Here is a 16,837-nt window from a genome sequence, read left to right on the forward strand (position 1 = left end):
TCAGATTTTGTATTTCTTTGTGTGTACATATATGCATAAAAGTATGTTTGGTCAGGCCTCATACACCACAAGTCTCACCTAAGTGAATTCTCTGCTCTCACTGCCCTGCAGTAAGGCCCAGGCTATTGTTTGTAGCTATATGTCAGTGAAATACCCTGCTGTAATATCTTTCTGTCTTGTGGTCCTAGCAGTGAAGGGAAAGAAAAAAAAAAAACCAAAACAACCAAACTCCATTTGTCTTCTCAGCATCAGTATTAAGTGGAGACAACACCAAGCTTGACAGAGCTCAAGAAGTGATAGCACAATACTCTCAGGTACATGGTGTGGTTCTTATGGGTGTCCTGTGCAGGGCCAGGAGTTGAATTCAGTGATCCTTGTGAGTCCCTTCCAACTCTGGGTATTCAATGATTCTATGATCTTTTGCATGTAGGAACTTACAGCCTTTCAGATCACTTCCCTCTCTCAAATACAGCTGAAGGGAAGCTAAAAAAGATTAATGGCCTGACATCACAAAAAATTTGCTTCCTTAGAAGACCTTCCTTGGAAAAAATGCACTTTGATCTTGCCTTCAGAAAAGGCAGGCAGGATTCAGGAGAGATTAAAAAGTATATATATAGCAGCAGAAAGCTGAAAGTGGCAGCAGGTGGCTGGAAAGCTGCAGGGAGGAGGGGAAAGCAGGAATGTCTGGTCAGAAGCCATAGCAAGGGCAAATCTGTACAAAGCCTCTGTCACTGGGTGGGTTTGGCTGCACCTGCTTTGGTCTTCCAAGAGCTGCTGCCAACTGAAAGATTGACCACTTCAAACTCCATGTTTCCTGTTGTAAATCTGGAGGACAAAAGAGATCCACATCTCTTGTGGATGACAAAAGACATCTCTTTTGCTGCTTTCTATGTTTCAAGTGTAATTACATCAATTACATTGTGTTAAATGAGGTAGCTTGAGATTCAGTTTTGTCTCCAAAGCTCAACACAAGCCTGAAGAGAAAAAGCTACTGGCAAATTTTAGAGAGAGAGAGTGTGTCTATGTGTGAAGAGATGAAGTATTTCTCTGAAGAGTAAGTTCCACTAGGAATGCTTTGTAGAAAATCTGTGAGAAATCCTGGGACAGAAGTCCTCTCTCTCTGACCCAAGTGGTGTTCCCAAGCAAGAGATCATTGCTGTCCTGCTACAGCTGTCACATTCCCCCATGTGCCATCAGCTTGCAGAAATTTTGTCATGTGAGGCTTGGGCTTGGGACAATTTACTTGTGTGTGTTTGAGGCCCAGCACAAGTAAAAGTTAAATGGCACCTCCTTTTAAAAAATCCATGCTTTAAACTAAAAAGGGAGAGATTTAGGTTAGATATTGGGAAGAAATTCTTTACTCAGAGTGTGGTAAGTCTGTGGACATCGGGCTGGCTGCAGAAGTGAAAGCTGGGGATGACACAAGCCTCTGTGCTTTACAGAAATGTTCCTCTCACCAGTCAAATGCCTCATAATTTCAAATGGATCTTTAGCTGAATGAGGGGGAGATTCTGCCTAAGTGGGAGATGTTTGTAAATCCTTTGGATCTTCTGGAAGAGGTTAATATAAAGGGGAAGAGGTGTCAGCTGGGTAGCTGGAAACTGTGTGGAAACAAAAACACCCAGACCAAGCCTGGCAGTTCTGCCACGTTCAGAGAAGTCTCTGAAACAACAGTAGCTCCCAGGGCTGACAGCAAAACTGGACTTGTTGGTCAACAGGAAAGAAGCCAACAGTATGCTCTAGTTGTCTTTTCTTTGCAAATTCCCCAAATAACTCATTTTCCACACTCCTCTGGCTGCTATTAAGTCAAGCTCTGGCACTTAGACAAGTTCTCGGGTTTCTGTCAACAAGTCATCTTGGACTTCTCTGCAGTCCTGTTCACTAACGACTTCCATTTCACCACTTTTTCAGTTTGTTTCTTATGGCAGGATATCCAGAAACAACTCCCTGAAATTATCAGAGTAAATAGGGACAGGAAAGGATGAGGCATCCAGTTCAAATTTTAATAAATGGGCTATACCCACACTGCTCACAGAGTCTAGGAAGGAAATTATGCTTTAAAGATTTTTTTTGAACATGCTATTAAAAGTTTTACCAGTATTCTTTCAGAAAAATATAAACGGGAAAGCAGCATAAAGCTTTCCCCAGCGGAGGCTAATTAGGAGATACAATAGAAATATTTGTCAGAAGTCCTTAACGAGAAGAGAAAAGGAAACAACTCTTCCATATCTCACTTTAATGATCTAGTGCTTAATGATAGGAAATGAGAAGCAGATAAGCAAGAGAAAGAGGAAGGAGCTGGCAGTGAAAGTAAAGTGAGGAAAGAACAGATCACTCAGAGCAGCTACTCTGGGAGGCTCTGATAGACATCAATAACAATAGGGGCAGGAAAACAAGTTTAAAGAGGACTTCATTTCAAGTGGCTCTTGGAACAAATGAGAATAGTTAGCCATCCATCAACTCTTGCGGCAAAAAGAAAACATTGGCTTAATTTTAATGACATTTTCATTGCTTCATTTTTGTTCTATGTTCACTATGCTCCTTTATTGCCCTCCAGTGTATATAAATTAACACATTGGTTTTCTCACCCATAAATTTTGATCAGTTACAAAGCAAACGGAATAATCCAAGATGGGAGAGGGTCTCTCTCACTTCTTGCAGTGTTTTGCAGACCAATGTGCTTAATTGAGAAATTCACAAAGCTGCAGTTTACACATCCATTGAGTTGCCTTCCCCAGTTTAGGATGTAGTGGGAAAGTAACCAAAGTGAATCATGAGTTTGTACTAATACAGCTCCTGTTTTGTGGGTCACTGGGTTAGAGGTTTTTTTTTTTTTTTTTTTTTTTTTTTTTTTTTTTTTTTTTCCTGCATTTCTGCTTTTCCTTTCTTTCCCCAATTCTCACAGGGTTCCCTTGATGATTCCCTCCAGCCCATTTCACTACACCTTCCTCTAATCATCCCGAGAGTGCTTCTGCTTTGTTCTGGTAACTCATAAATACATTACTCAGCAACGATCTGACCTGACTGCTCAACCTGATTAGTGGCAGGGCAGGTGATCAGCTGGGCTGGATCCTCAGATTTCCTCTGCCACTGCCAGTCATGGCTTATTCCACCATCTCTGCAGTGATGGAAGATGCTGCTGTTCTCTAGGTGGCTCCCCATTTCTGCACAAAGGTGACATTATGACTCTTGCTCTGTTTTCTTCCCACACCCACGTTTACAGGGCCATTTACTATTCTTTCCTCCAGCATGATTAAAAGAAACAGGCTTTCTTTGTGAGGATATTGAACATTGTTATCAAGTCGTCTCACAAGTACTGCAGCTTTTATCCTCTCTAACCTCCACAACCACTGCACTTGCTAATAGGTAATTTGAAGAAGGTTGTTGGAACATCTTTCTTCTTGTGATTGGCTTTGAGGTTGTAAACACTTCATCATGACCTAAATTGATTTTGTATTACAACATAAAAGACACAGAAATGTCTGAGTGTGTCAGAAGATGATTTCTGTGTTAAGCCATTGGGCATCAGAGTGGCATTAACATCTGTTACAGAGGAAATATTTACTTGTGTTATAGGCAGATATTAAGTATTTATCTACTGCTCTGTAGATGGACTCTCTGGTTCTTAAAAAAAAAAAAAAAAACCTGATTGGAGGTCTTGTTGATTTTTGACTTCAGGAACTGAAACTCCAGAAATCTCAAATGCTCTTCACATTACATTGATATTGAAATGTAATATGAAGGATGGGACAGGTAAGATACTGAATGTCCTGGGAAAACTAAGGGGAGAGGCTGGTAAAAAGTTCCATTATTAAGGGCTGAATGTGGTACACTAGAGGACACTTTATAGAAAAGAGCTTTTTCAAAACAAGGAAAATTAGTTTCAGTCTTTGAAGAGCTTACACATCAGACTGATAAAGGCGACAGTGTAGATGCCATCAAAGTCCAAGGGGCATCGTGCAGGGCTTTCCAAGCCTGCCTTTTGCAGTATCCTCATTGCTATCTGCAGTGAACGGGGACACCGGCAGCCCCTCCCGCGGGGAATCGCAGGGAGGCCTCTCAGTTAAAGTTTCACCGCTCTCTCTGAGCCGTGCGGAGAGTTCTCTCTCCAGTGATCCGAAGGAAAACACTACCAAGGCCTGAAGGCATCCAGCAGACCGACAAAGAGGCCGGTCGCGGGGTAAACCTGGAAGGAGTGGAAACACGATCTGCGGGCGGCGCGGTGGGCAGGGGCCGTTCCCACGCCAGCGGCGGGGACAAACAACCCGCAGGTGCCACGGGAGGGGAGCAGCGGGCCCGTCCCTCCGCGGTGAGGGGGACGAGCAGAAAGGCGGCTGCCAGCTCTCCTCCGGCCGCCTTTCCCAGGAGGAGGAGCGGCGGGCAGGGCAGGGCAGCACTGGGGTCCCAGGGCAGCCCCCGCCCCTCACAGCGCGGCCCCCTCACTCCTCACGGCGCGGGCGGCGCCGGGGCGGGATCGGCCCCGTGCTGCGGGGCGGTGCGAGGCGTTCCCGGCGGGAATGCTCGGCGGAGCGCCCGTGAGGGGCCGCCGGCATGTCGGGCCCGCGCTGCCCGCAGTGTTCCCGGCCCTGCCCGTCGCCGCGGCTGCTGCCCTGCCTGCACTCGCTGTGCGAGCCCTGCCTGCGCCGCCTCCTCGGGCCGCCGGAGGGACCCCCGGGCGCCGCCCGCCCCGTCCTGTGCCCCGTGTGCGACGCCGAGCTGTCGCTGCCGGCCGGCGGGCTGGGGCAGCTCCCCCCGGACTGCCTGGCCGGGAGCCGAGCCGGGGCCGCCGCCGGCTGCGATCTCTGCGCCGACGGGGCGGCGGCCGGGCGGTGCCGGACCTGCGGCCTCCGCCTCTGCCGCTTCTGCTGCCGGGCGCACAGGTGAGCGGTGAGGGCTGAGGGGCGGCCCGGCGGGACTGCGGGACACCGCGGCCGGGGGGCGGCGGGCAGGGACAGCCACAGCAAGAACCGGCGTGTCTCACAGTTTTTAGCCACTGCTCACCACCCCTGCCTGGAGGATGCTCTGTATTCAGAGAGGGACAAGCAAGCTGCTAACATGGAGTCATAGCATACCTGGAGTTGGAAGGATCATGGAGTCCAAGTCCTGGCCCAAGACAGCCCAAGTAATCCCCATGTGCCTATGAGTGTTGTCCAAACTCTTGAACTTCCCAGGTCCATCAGCCACGTTATTGGCCATTAAGTCCAAAATCAAGCCCCCCTTTGCCTGTAGCGGTGTCCACGTGCTGGTTTGCATCTCAGTTTAGTGTCACTGGGCAGCAGGCGTGGTATGGGTATGGGCAGTGATAGCAGGACAGGAACCTCATGCTGGACTGTCCCGCTTTGGAAAAGACACATCTCCCAAAGGAAAACGAGGAAGTTAAGTTGCTGCTCTGCCTCTTTCCACCTTCAGGACCATTTACTGTATGTACATGTAAAGGCACCCCTAGGCAAAGTGAAAGGAGATTTGTGAAAGTCCTGCCTAGTGTGGTTGCTACATCCTGATGGTCAACCTGTGTGCTTCCTGCCACGGGTTATAGAATTATTGCAGAAAGAAGAGGTCGCTGCAACAGTTGGGAGTCGAAGAGGAGAGGGGCGCAGTGACCTGTAAGCCAGGCAGAGGTCAGTCAGCACTAGAGAAGAAAAGTGATGTAAAGCCTGAATGGCCTTCTGAAGCAAGGTGGTGACAAGCAGAGTCAGAAAAACACCCAGCAGCATAAAGCCAGGGAAGCCTCAGCCTGGGTTGAGCAACTCACCCTATTCCCTCCATGTTTGCTGCTCCTTTCTGCTTGATTAGCAAATTCTTTCCCCAGAGGAAACTGAGACATACTCCTCTGCCCTGCCCCCCTGCAAATACTGGTGCCTGTGGGGAAAATGGTTTAGGCTCTTAGTTACCTTTCCACTCCGGGTGTAATTCTCAGCATACCATTCCCATTAGCTAATGCCTCATACCCCATAGAGCTGCTGAAGAGTGATAAGAGACCTTGAATAGCAGCCTGCTGCTCTGCCAGGAATAACTGCAGAAGGGAGAAAGCAGCAGAAAATATTGTCCCTGTGACCCACTTCCTATAGTATTTACTGCTATCATTTTTTCACCCCACTGTCATCTACAGGCTCTCACTTGATTTAGCTGATTTCAGAGCAGAACAAGGACTAAGGAAAACCATTTTGAAAGGATTTCCTGGTGTGTAGGGAAGGTTTCTACAGTTCTGAGTGCCATGGTTGAGCTCCTTGGGACAAATGAGAGAGATCTTAGGCTGAAGTCACACAACATTGGAAGGCTTTGAAAATGTGGTGGATCCAAGGGAGGTTAGTGGGAAGCAAAAGAAGGAGCATAAGGGCCTGTGGTGAGGTTGCTTTGTGTTACCAGAGCGACTCTGCAGAGCTTGATCTCTGGAGTTCCTCTTTGCTTGTGGCTTGGAGCTCCCATTGCAACTGCCACAGGTCATTAGTGCAGGAGACAAGTAAGGAGAGGGGGCTTTTGCATCCTTCCCAGTAAGTAACTCCCAGTGTCCAAAATAGCAGAGAATGGAAATATTCTAGTGCTGCCCTGTGACATGGTAGATGTCTGGGTTATAACAGGTTGTTCCTGTCCCATCCTTGGTTTCTTCTAAGCAGGACCTAACCTGGCAACCAGAAGGAAGCCGAGTTTGGCTTTTGGAATATTAAATGTTTTACTCTTTGACTGTCTTCTGGCAGTGGTCTGAAATAGATTTTCACCGAAGGGATATTAGAGCTCACTTGCCTTGTGTCTGAAATCAGTGCTGACAATGCAGTCAGGGGGGCCTGGGGAGCCTGAGGGCAGCCCCTAAGGAGGAGGGGCTCCATACAAAGGTGGAGCTCGCTCCTCCTTTGTGTGGAGCCTAGTTCTCAGGAGAGCACAAGTCCTTTCAGGGAATTTCAGGGGAGACAGGAGGGAGTAGTGCACACTATGACTTGCAGCCTGTTGCAAATAGGCATTTACAAAGACTCTCAGTTTTTGTATTTTGTATCCAACATCCATAAAGTGATTGGTGTTTGCTCCTGCCTAGGAGACAGAAGAAAACGGCCTCCCACGCTGTGACAGAGCTGGAGAACACCAAGGATTGCAGCCAGGCCGGGAAGCCTCTCCTGTGCCCCTCCCACCCCACAGAGGAGCTGCAGCTGTTCTGCGAGCAGTGTGACCAGCCCGTGTGCCGGGACTGCCTGCTGGGCAGACACCGCCAGCACCCCTGTGACTTTGCCGGCAACGTCATCCACAAGCACGGAGATGCCCTGAAGGAGCTGCTGAGGAGCAGCCAGCAGCACATGGACACCCTGGAGGATGTGCTGAGCCAGGTGGAGGAGATGGGCAGCGCCGTCCGCAGTCGTGCCGAGGCCGTGGCCGCAGAGATCTGCCTGTTTGCCAGGGGCTACGTGAAGGCCATTGAGGAGCACCGGGACCGGCTGCTGAAGCAGCTGGAGGACTTGAAGGTGCAGAAGGAAAACCTGCTGCACTTGCAGAAGGCCCAGCTGCAGCAGCTGCTGCTGGACATGAGGACGGGCGTGGAGTTCACGGAGCAGTTGCTGATGAGCGGCTCCGATGTGGAGATCCTCGTCACCAAAGGGCTGGTGTCCAGCCGCCTGACAAAGCTCAACAGCGTTGCCTACAGCACCCAGCCCACGGTGGATGACAGGATCCAGTTCTCCCCCCACGAGAGGGCGGGGCAGTGTTGTGGCTATGAAGTTTTTGGGGCCATCCTCAATAAAGTGGTTGATCCAGCCAGATGTACCCTGCATGGGGAAGGTAATAAGGTGCTGTACAGCAGCTGAATGGGAGTGCACTGCTCCCTGAAGTCACCTCTCTGCTCTCTGTACTCACATGGTGTGCAGCTTGACGCTGTTGGCTCCCTCCTATCCAGGTGTTGACCAGGGGCAGAGGTAGAGGCCCAGCAGAGGTTGCACTGCCTGCCCATGGTAGCTATGCTGGGCAGGGAGCCAGGCAACTTCTCTCATCCAGATGTGCAGACCATATGGCACTGCCACTGCCCTTCACACCATCACCAACCTCAGCATGGGGCTAAGGTGTGAGGAGGGCTCGCTCAGGGGGTGGGAATGGCACCTGCAATAGCAAGACATGATGAATAGTGGTGGTCCAAGCTGATCTGCAGCATGAGCCCACACAGATCCTCTTTGTGGCTGAGTAAGTTTTTCCCATTACAGATTCTGCTGATCGCCGTAGGAATGCCTGGCAATACCTTGATGGTTTTATGGGTATTTGCTGACTAAGGACTTGGAGCTGGGCCAGCAAACAGATAGTGTTCAGACCATCCCACAGAGCGCAGCCAGCTCTGGTCAGCAGTGGTCTGTGCAGGGCAAATGAGATGGACCCAGAGCTTGTTCTGGTCCTTCCTTGCCAAACTGTAGGTGTTGAGTTCTCTGGGGCACAGTGGGGTGTTGTTCCTTCTTCCTCTGGCTTGCATGGTGTATCTTGAGGCCAGCTGGGCTTAGAGTGACAGGCAAAAAGACCCCCGTGATCCATACAGATCTCTGTGCTACATCTGCCAGACATCTCTCAGAACCTATGGCTTCTGCTCTCTCCTGATACCCAGTCATTTGTTGACTTTTCCCTGTGAGCAGAAGGAGCTGTACCTCCCAGAAGCAAAGTCCTGGCTGTGCTCTGATGGGGCTGCAAGTCTGCAGAATAGGTGGGAGGTGGCAGTCGTGGCTTGACTTGAACCCTTTGTAATTCTGTTTCTTTCTGGTTTGGTGTTTTGTTTGTTTGTTTTGTTGTTGTTTGTTTTGGTTTTTTTTGCAGATCTCCACAGTGCCCGTCAGAACCAGCTGAGTGCCTTTACCCTGCTGTGCAAGGACGCGACAGGGGAGCGCGTGGGGCGGGGAGGAGAGGCTGTGCGGGTCACCATCATCCACAAGGACAAAAAGGACTGGTGGGTGTTTCACCCAGGAAATCTCTGGTCACTGCCTTAGCCTTTCTGCCTCCCCTGTCCTGGCTCTCTGCTTGCTTAGGAGGGTGGGAGGATGTGCTTCAGCACGTGGGTCAGAACCTGTAGAGGAAAAGGCACTACTCTTTTTCCTGCAGTGCTTCCTACTGCCTGTGTTCGGCTGGACAGTGATTGCTGAGATTTGTATTAAGTCTTTGAGTGATTTGGGTTTCCTAAAGGACTCAACTCCTTGTGCATGTTGCTAGGCACGGTCAGAGGGAGCTGTTGTTCCTTCTCACTCCTCCCAGCAGACACCTGGGGCTCCTGCTTTTCTTAACACCTAATGAGTCATTGCAACCTCTGTATGACAGTCACAAGTCAGAGAGTTCACCAACCTCACGAGCCTCTGACAGCTGATGGAAGTGCCTTCTTCACATTCACTCAAGAATCTGTGTTGTGCTTTTGTCCTTTTTCCTATAGTTGCAAGTATTGAGTACTTTAACATGTTTCTAGGTTTCCTAGCAAAACCAGGAAACCCTGCACTTGAGCTCCTCAATGTTTCCACAAGGAAAGTGACCAACCAGAAAAAAATTACAACTTGTGGTTTCCAGACCACACTTGTCACGAAAGAGCAACCATGCACAAAAGCAGACCCAGCTGGGAGTTAGTTCTTAAGAAAAATATCTATTGTTTTATAGTAGCTGGAACTGGATGCCAGCATTAATTTGTTCCAGGAACACTCACGATGGAATGACCTGATGGAAAAAAAGGACAGGATGCTAAAACCCTTTGCTATGTTGACAAAGCACACAGAAGCAGTGCTGGCTGCACAGATCCTTATCAATAGAGCATCATTGTCCAAGAGGATTGGTCCAATGTGCCTTCCTTCCGTGAGGGCACCTGTGGTGTAGAAAGGTGCGTGCCTGAGGGGTTTCTGGATTTCTGTTGGCAGGCTAGAGGTCGCTGTGGCCACATTAACTCAGTTTCTTGCTCGTGCCTCTATGCACTTGCTATGGGTTGCTGAAAGCTGTCTGGCTTTGCTTTGAGGCACAACAGCTGCAAAAGAGCATGAAGCATCGCCACACAGTTCATGGCAGGAAATTATGTAGGCAGCTGTATTGATGTGAAGTGTTGGGGGTGGGGAATACAGATTATAAGATGTCATGTCATGAGGCCCAGGAGATTAATTAGTGGGTCTTAGCAAGAACACCTTCCTCTATGCAGAGCTGCCTGATAATTGTCTGTGAAAACCTTTCTATATTCCTGTGGAGCAGGCGATTTATCCTCGAGTAACCAGCTGAGGGTTTCTTTAAGCACTCTGTTCACCAGGGTTCTCTGTGAAACACAGTTAGCTTCACTATGAAAAAGGAGAGTTTACCAGCAAGGACCTAGAACTCCTCAGCACTGAATGGAAGAGTTGGGGTCAGTGCAGTTGGGACAGTGGTTAAAGTGATTCAAACCTAGCCTATTATATCCTGTCTTCTTAATGGGTTTTTCTGGAGGTAACTGCTTGCTGAAGCTGTGAATTTACCCCATTTCTGTGGGCTCTTATCTGATGGGATAATCTGACTTGTAAGTGTGCTGTGTGTCATCTCTGCCTTTTTGGTGTGCAGGTTGCTACAAATACTTGCAGTGCAACTGGCTTTGTGAGACTTCCTTTGTATGGTAATTGCAGCTTCCAGTAGCAGGGGTGTGTGAAAGCCACTCTAGGCCAATCTAGGCCAAACTGTGGTTTACATTTAAAGTAACTTTCTGCCAGTCACTGACCTCTTGGATTTCTCTCCACTGTTCACAGCGCAGTCAAGCCAACGGTGTGTGATAATGGTGATGGGACCTACTGTATTTCCTACATCCCTGAGGAGCCAGGCTTGTATGCTGTCTGCATCTGTGTGAAAGGGCAACATGTGCAGGTAGCATTTCTTGTTTCTCTTGCCCCGCTTCTTCTTTACCTACTTTTCTTTTCTTGGGTATTTGTTTTAAATCTGTTTAAGGATTACTTCTACCACGTAGCAGTTTAAGGCTGGGCTTAGTGATGGGTGACTGACAGGGTCACCCAGATGGTGTCTGAGAATGCAGACACATTTGACAGCAGCCACTGCAGCAGCCTCTGTTTGCTTGTCCTCTGCAGGGCTCTCCCTTCACTGTGATGGTGAAGCCCAAGTTCCGTGAGCACCAGGGAGTGTTCCACTGCTGCACCTTCTGCTCCAGCGGGGGCCAGAAGGCCGCTCGCTGTGCCTGTGGTGGGACCATGCCAGGTGGGTGCTCAGCTCTCCCCACACTGCTGGGATCACGAGGATTTGTTGCACCAGCTCCTCCCTAGTGGATGGAGGTGTGAGGAGATAAGTCTCACCAAGCTCCCACCTTGAACATGCACCAGGAGCATGGTGAACTGTGCATACACGTGTTTTGGTGGGGTGGCTGCAGCAGGGAGAAATGCAGCAGGACATACAAAGGGTCTTTGTGGCACATCCCGTAGACAGAGACCTGAGCCAGCTGTGCAGGAGGTGGGACAGGGCACGTCAGCCTTTCAGCCCTTCTGAGTGAGGCTGGGCAGCATTGCACCTACAGTGTTTCTGTTCCAGTGCTGGCATGTTGGGAGCTTGTGGGTTGTGTCACACCGTGACCAACTCTGGAGAAGCCTCACTCCATGGTTAGGACAAGAGTTCAACTCCCTTATTTGTTTAATCCCAACCAACTTTCCCTGTCCTTCACCTGCACGTGTCATCGTGTGTTTTGTGTTTTTAGGACAGAACTGAGCTCTTGCTTTTTCTGTGCTTGATCTGTATCTTTGGCCATAGCCACAAGCAGCTGCCATGGGATTCTGGATGCCCATGTATTGCTTTATTCAACAGGCAAGGGGATGGAAATCTTCACCTTTCCCAGCTATTGAGTTGAGTTATTCTTTCTTTATGGAACCCTGGCAATTTTGGCTTTGAATGTGGTGTGTTCTCATCAGTACATTTTAAAGAAGTCCTGGGGCCAAAGCCTAAAACACACTGGGATTTCCTGGCCCTCTTTGGGTTGAGCTGCTGGTGCCTCTTCTCTTGCAGGTGGGTACCAAGGCTGTGGCCACGGACACAAAGGTCACCCTGGCTGCCGCCACTGGTCATGCTGTGGACAAGTGAAGGAGAGCTCAGAGTGTTTGTGTGGGCCACCCAATGACACCTCACAGAGGAGTTTGCTCAGGACAGTAGCACTCTGAGCAGCCAGGTGAGCTCCTGGGAGTCCAGGGCACTGCTGCTGTCTGCCCCAGGAGCACAAATGATCCATGAGGATCCATATGGTCGATCCCTGCATAGCCTTGCTGCCAGCGAACTGCATGATGGGTGTGAATTGGGGGGGGGCAGGGGGGGGAGGTGAGGGAAAATAAAAACGTGCCTTATGTTCCACCCTGGGGTGTGTATGCAAAGTTATTTTGTGCTCAAACAGGAGCAAATTCTGGGAATTGTACTGCTGCCCACACTTCTGAGGACTTGTAGCCCATGGGGACATGCTCTAAGGTGAAACTCAGTCTAAGCAGTTACCTCACAGGAGGGTCAAGATGTGTCATATTCTTCAGGGTCAACAGCCTCTGCTGTCCTTGATGAGGTTAAAGCTGCTTGTTGGGGCACATTCCAAAGGGTTTGTGGTCATGCCTTGGAAATGGCTTCCACCTCCCTGTTGGATATGCATCTGGATTCCAGCCTTGAATGTGTGCACACATAGCACAGTCATGCTTCTGGGAGCTGCTCTTTGCAACTCCTACACTTCCTCCAGGTAAAATGTAGTCTTGTTATACCCTGCCTGTGAAATAGGGGCAAGGCAAGTCAGTAACGTATCTGCAGGAAGGCCCAGAAAACCTCATGGCACTAATAGGAACAGGAATCAGAGTATCATTCACCTGGTCTGTATGTTCTCTGTGGAGATGATGTGGGACACAGTGCTGCTGGGGGTGATGTGGGAGCAAAGAGAGTGCCCAGCTCACCAAGAGAAGATCTGGGGGCAGTTTGAGCATCAGTAGGAGTCACAGACACAAGTTTGCAGTTGTCTGTCCAGAACTGAAGCACAGGAGATGGAACACAGCAAAACCCCTGGATCTGTCTTGTGCAACTTTGGCAAGGCACTTCTCAACCCGTAGTTGGGGAAATGGCATCTGTGATGAGGAAGAAGAGGCACTTCTCTGGAAGGGCAATTGCCACCCTGCTGGCTGCAGCCAGCTGCTTGCCTGGGTGAAGCAGACACCCTGAATACCTTCCTTACAAACACATTTGTGTCATTGAGGCTGGGAACACCACTGCCTTGAGGGTAACCTTGCCAGTAGATGTGTGTGGCTAGAGGCTCCTAATTCTGCCTGAGGAGCTGGGCACAAAGGTCCCACTGTTGGTCACTTAAGGAGGGGAATGCTTCTCCACTGTGAACAGCAAGGACTGGGTCTTGCTTTCTGCATTATGACAGCTGGCTTGTAAATGGTAAAAGCCTGCACTGTCTTGTTTGCTTGCTCAGCCTTAGAAGTCTCTCATTTGTAGTTTGTTTCTCTTACAAAGCCAGTTTTGGAACTTCTTCCCACCAAAGGAGGTGGATATCCTAAGCTCTGTTATAGCTTTCCATTAGTCATCCGGAAAACTTGCCTGTCAAACAATCAGGGAAGGCTAGGCAGTTGAAATCTCCAAGCTGCTGAATCTGAAATTTCAAAGTGAAAGTTTAGTTTGAGTTAACCTTTAATGGAACAAATAGTAAGTCACTCTCATTCTTGCTATGTACAGAGTCAATGCTCAGTGCAGAGTGTGATGTAAACCAAAATGCCTAATTTCTTGTGTCTTTCTAATTCTTGCTCTCCACTGCACTAGCTGTGTTGTTTTTTCTCAGAGCCTCCATGCTGTCTTGCAGAGGGAACACATAAGGACAGCATTGCCTTCTAGGCATATAATTTCTGACTGACAACATCTTAGTCCTCTCAGACAGAGGAATGTGTTTTCTCTTTGTGTTAGGTATCCCTTACACACCCTGTCGCTGACATTTTCCAAGAATCTCTTTGTCAGAATTACACCAATGAAATTTAAACCCTTCAGGGAACTGCAGCTCTCCATTTGACATGAGCAGAGCAGTTTTTGGACAGCTTGGGTCAGGCCCTGGTATTGATTTTTTCTTTTTGTTAGACTTGAAGGCTCAGTTGGTCCCAGGGATTAGGAAGTATTGGCCAGCTACCACTGTGTGCTTGGATGTTTGTTGTGCATGAAGATATCTTGAAAAAAGACATTTAATGACCTTAGTCACTTTACAGGGAGGGGGCTAGATCAGAGTGTCCTCTCATTATTTGCCAGCAGCCTTTGCCCTCAGTCTTTCATAATTCAGAGTGCTTTGCAAATGAATACATCCTTCTGATCCACTGGAGTCTGACATTGGACCCCAACAATCATTCCCAAGATAGGCTTCCAGTGCTCTGTTGATAAACGGCTGGGTCAGGGGGTGCATTAGGAATTGTAGTTAGTCTGCTGGGCTATATGATGTTATTTCTGTCCAGCTGGTCCTTGAAATAATAAAGGTGTTTTCAAGACAGGCATTAATGCAGTGCTGACAGAACTGCACTGGTAGATACTGGTTGTATTTTTTTTCCCCAGGCCAAAATGCCTTAATAAAATTGCCTGTCTCTAAAATTTGGGGAAAAAAAATGAACATGGGGAGGGGCTTTGGGAGTCAAGAGAAGAGGATTTACTCCCTCAATAGGGAAAGCACTGTAGCTAGTAGAGAAACCATGAAGAACGAGAAACTGGAAATCCTGGAAAGATGCCTGGAGCCTGAAGGACTCCATGTAGAGTGCTTCCAGAGTCAGGCTCAGGCTAAGGTATTTCTCCTTTGAGAGGCAAAGCACACTGGTGACATGACTGCACTTGTGCCTCTGTTTCACGAGTGTCTGTTTTGTCCCAGAAGATCTCAGGAGCAGAGCAGATTCTGGCTCAGATGGGCTGCTTCTTTTTCCCATAGCAGAAGGTGGTTCACAGGGGTGCACTGATGGGAATGCCATGTCAGGACAGATCCACATGCAGTTTGTGGAGAACAAACTCTGTGTGTTTGCAGCCCAGGGTGGCTCAGCACCTCCCTCTTTTGAGAGGTGAGGGCTTGTTCTGAGTGCTGCTGCTTCCAGCTTCCCTTCACAGGCAGGTGAGGCTGAGGACAGATATTGCCAGTAAGGCAGAGTCAAGTTCTCCTCCTTCCAGATCACTAGCATTCTCATTTGTGGTGCTTCTTAAAGCACCTCTTGACATCATTGTTACAGATGTGAGGTCATAAGGCTGGAAAGATGTCCTACATTTTGGGTCAAACCCCAAGAAAAGCTTTCATCCCTTTCAGCTTGCTGGCTGCCTACACCTTTGTAGAATGCTCTGTCAAACTTGGCTGCTGGTCAGCTTGCCACAACTCCATCTTCTTCTTCACTAAGAGCTCCTGCAGCATTCCAGTGACACTGAAATAAGGCATGAACCTCCCATAAGCAGGGGAACTTTTCTGTAGGGTATCAGCAAAGCTGGTAGCACCTTGTGCCTGCTGTTGCATTCTCCTCAATTATGGCAGCTGATGTGTCCCAGGTGTTCACCAGCTCTCACAGACCATGTGGGACCAGATCCTGCTGTCACGTTTGCTTGGATTTGCTAATAAATTCAAGATTGGTAAGAGCTGAGCAGATCATGTAGTCACAGACCCTTGGTTTCTTTGGGAAGTATCCTGAACACCTCTTGGGGTTTTTTTGCAGTATGAGCATACAGACAGGAGTAGGCTCCAGCATGAGCTGCTCAGAAATGAATGTGGTGTTGCCCTGGTCCTGTTGGGGCTGCCTGTGCCTGAGAAGCAGTTGTGTTTTTCCAACATGGAAGTAACCTGATTATTGATTGTGTAATGGGGTGTGCTGTGGCTGACCTGGAGTTAACTGAGCAGAAAAGGGACACCTTGTCTGCTCACTGCACACGTAGCTGTAAAATCAAGTGTCACCACAGCCATTAACCAAGTGTCACTGAAGGCAACAGGATATTTCTTAATGTGCGTTTCCCACCACGCCACTGTGGCCAAGAGCTATTCTTAGCTTCTTGTACTGTACTGCTAAATTATGAGAGGCTTAATAATCAGCAGAATGCTGAAAAATAATGACAATTTTTTTTTCCAGATTATCATCATTGACCAGTACTGATTGCTCTTGATTTTAACCTCTGGTTATTGCAGAGAAAGTAGTTTGGTTTTTTTAGGTACTGGACTGTTCCTAGTTCCTTTGGGCATCCTCAGCTCTGCGTGGGAAAGCTGTTCGCTCCCACTAACCATCCAAACTTGCTGGAGATAGCTACAGACTGTCAAAAATCCCCTTTTTCCCATCCTCCCTGGAACACAGTCCAGATGTAGATATCAGGATACACAGGTTCTCTTTCGGGAAACTGAACATGGTGGTGCAAGCTGCCTTCCCTTTTCCACTCTTTCACAACCTTTCTACCCTTCTCAACGTGTTATGCCCAAGAGCTGCTCATCCTGCCTCCAGTCTTATCTGAGACAAAGCCCAGAGGGAAAGACCTTCAGGGTCTTGCAGGTACCAGTTTCTTTCCTTTACATGCTCTGAAGTGCACCACACTGGCAGACCTGAGAGCAGCAGGAGCTGGCCTGCGGGGGGGCAGAGGTGGTTTGGCCTGAAGGAGTTCAGTGGGTTTAAACAACAGTCAGAAAAGGGGCTGCTGCCAAACCTGTGTGGTTTGAGCACTGCTGAGCTCATAGGAGCCTCTTAGCATAGCACAGAGAGGCAGGGGAAACTCACAGTGCGAATGGAGCCAGGAGTGGGAGGCACAGGTGGGACCTCTCTGCCCAGTGCCAGGAAAGTGTTTGGAGATTTTTGTAGGGAGACCTGAGCTGGTCCTGGTTATGACACAGCCCCTCAATGATGGGTAAGCTGCAGATCTCCTTGGGACACTTGTGCACTCTAAACCCAGGATT

General features: G+C 48.9%; 1 protein-coding gene across 1 annotated transcript; it reads left to right on the forward strand.

Annotated features, from left to right (window-relative positions):
• Positions 1-4,551: 4,551 nt before the first annotated feature.
• On the forward strand, positions 4,552-12,234 carry TRIM45 (tripartite motif containing 45; the record flags this gene model as incomplete). Its single annotated transcript, XM_083884975.1, has 6 exons — positions 4,552-4,880; positions 7,028-7,761; positions 8,773-8,902; positions 10,692-10,806; positions 11,025-11,151; positions 11,947-12,234. The coding sequence occupies 6 exons, from the start codon at positions 4,552-4,554 to the stop codon at positions 12,096-12,098; spliced, it is 1,587 nt and encodes a 528-aa protein (XP_083741101.1). The 3' UTR covers positions 12,099-12,234.
• Positions 12,235-16,837: the final 4,603 nt, after the last annotated feature.

The sequence above is a fragment of the Zosterops lateralis genome (assembly GCF_965231275.1).
Source record: "Zosterops lateralis genome assembly, chromosome: 2".
In the NCBI taxonomy this organism is placed as follows: Eukaryota; Metazoa; Chordata; class Aves; order Passeriformes; family Zosteropidae; genus Zosterops; species Zosterops lateralis.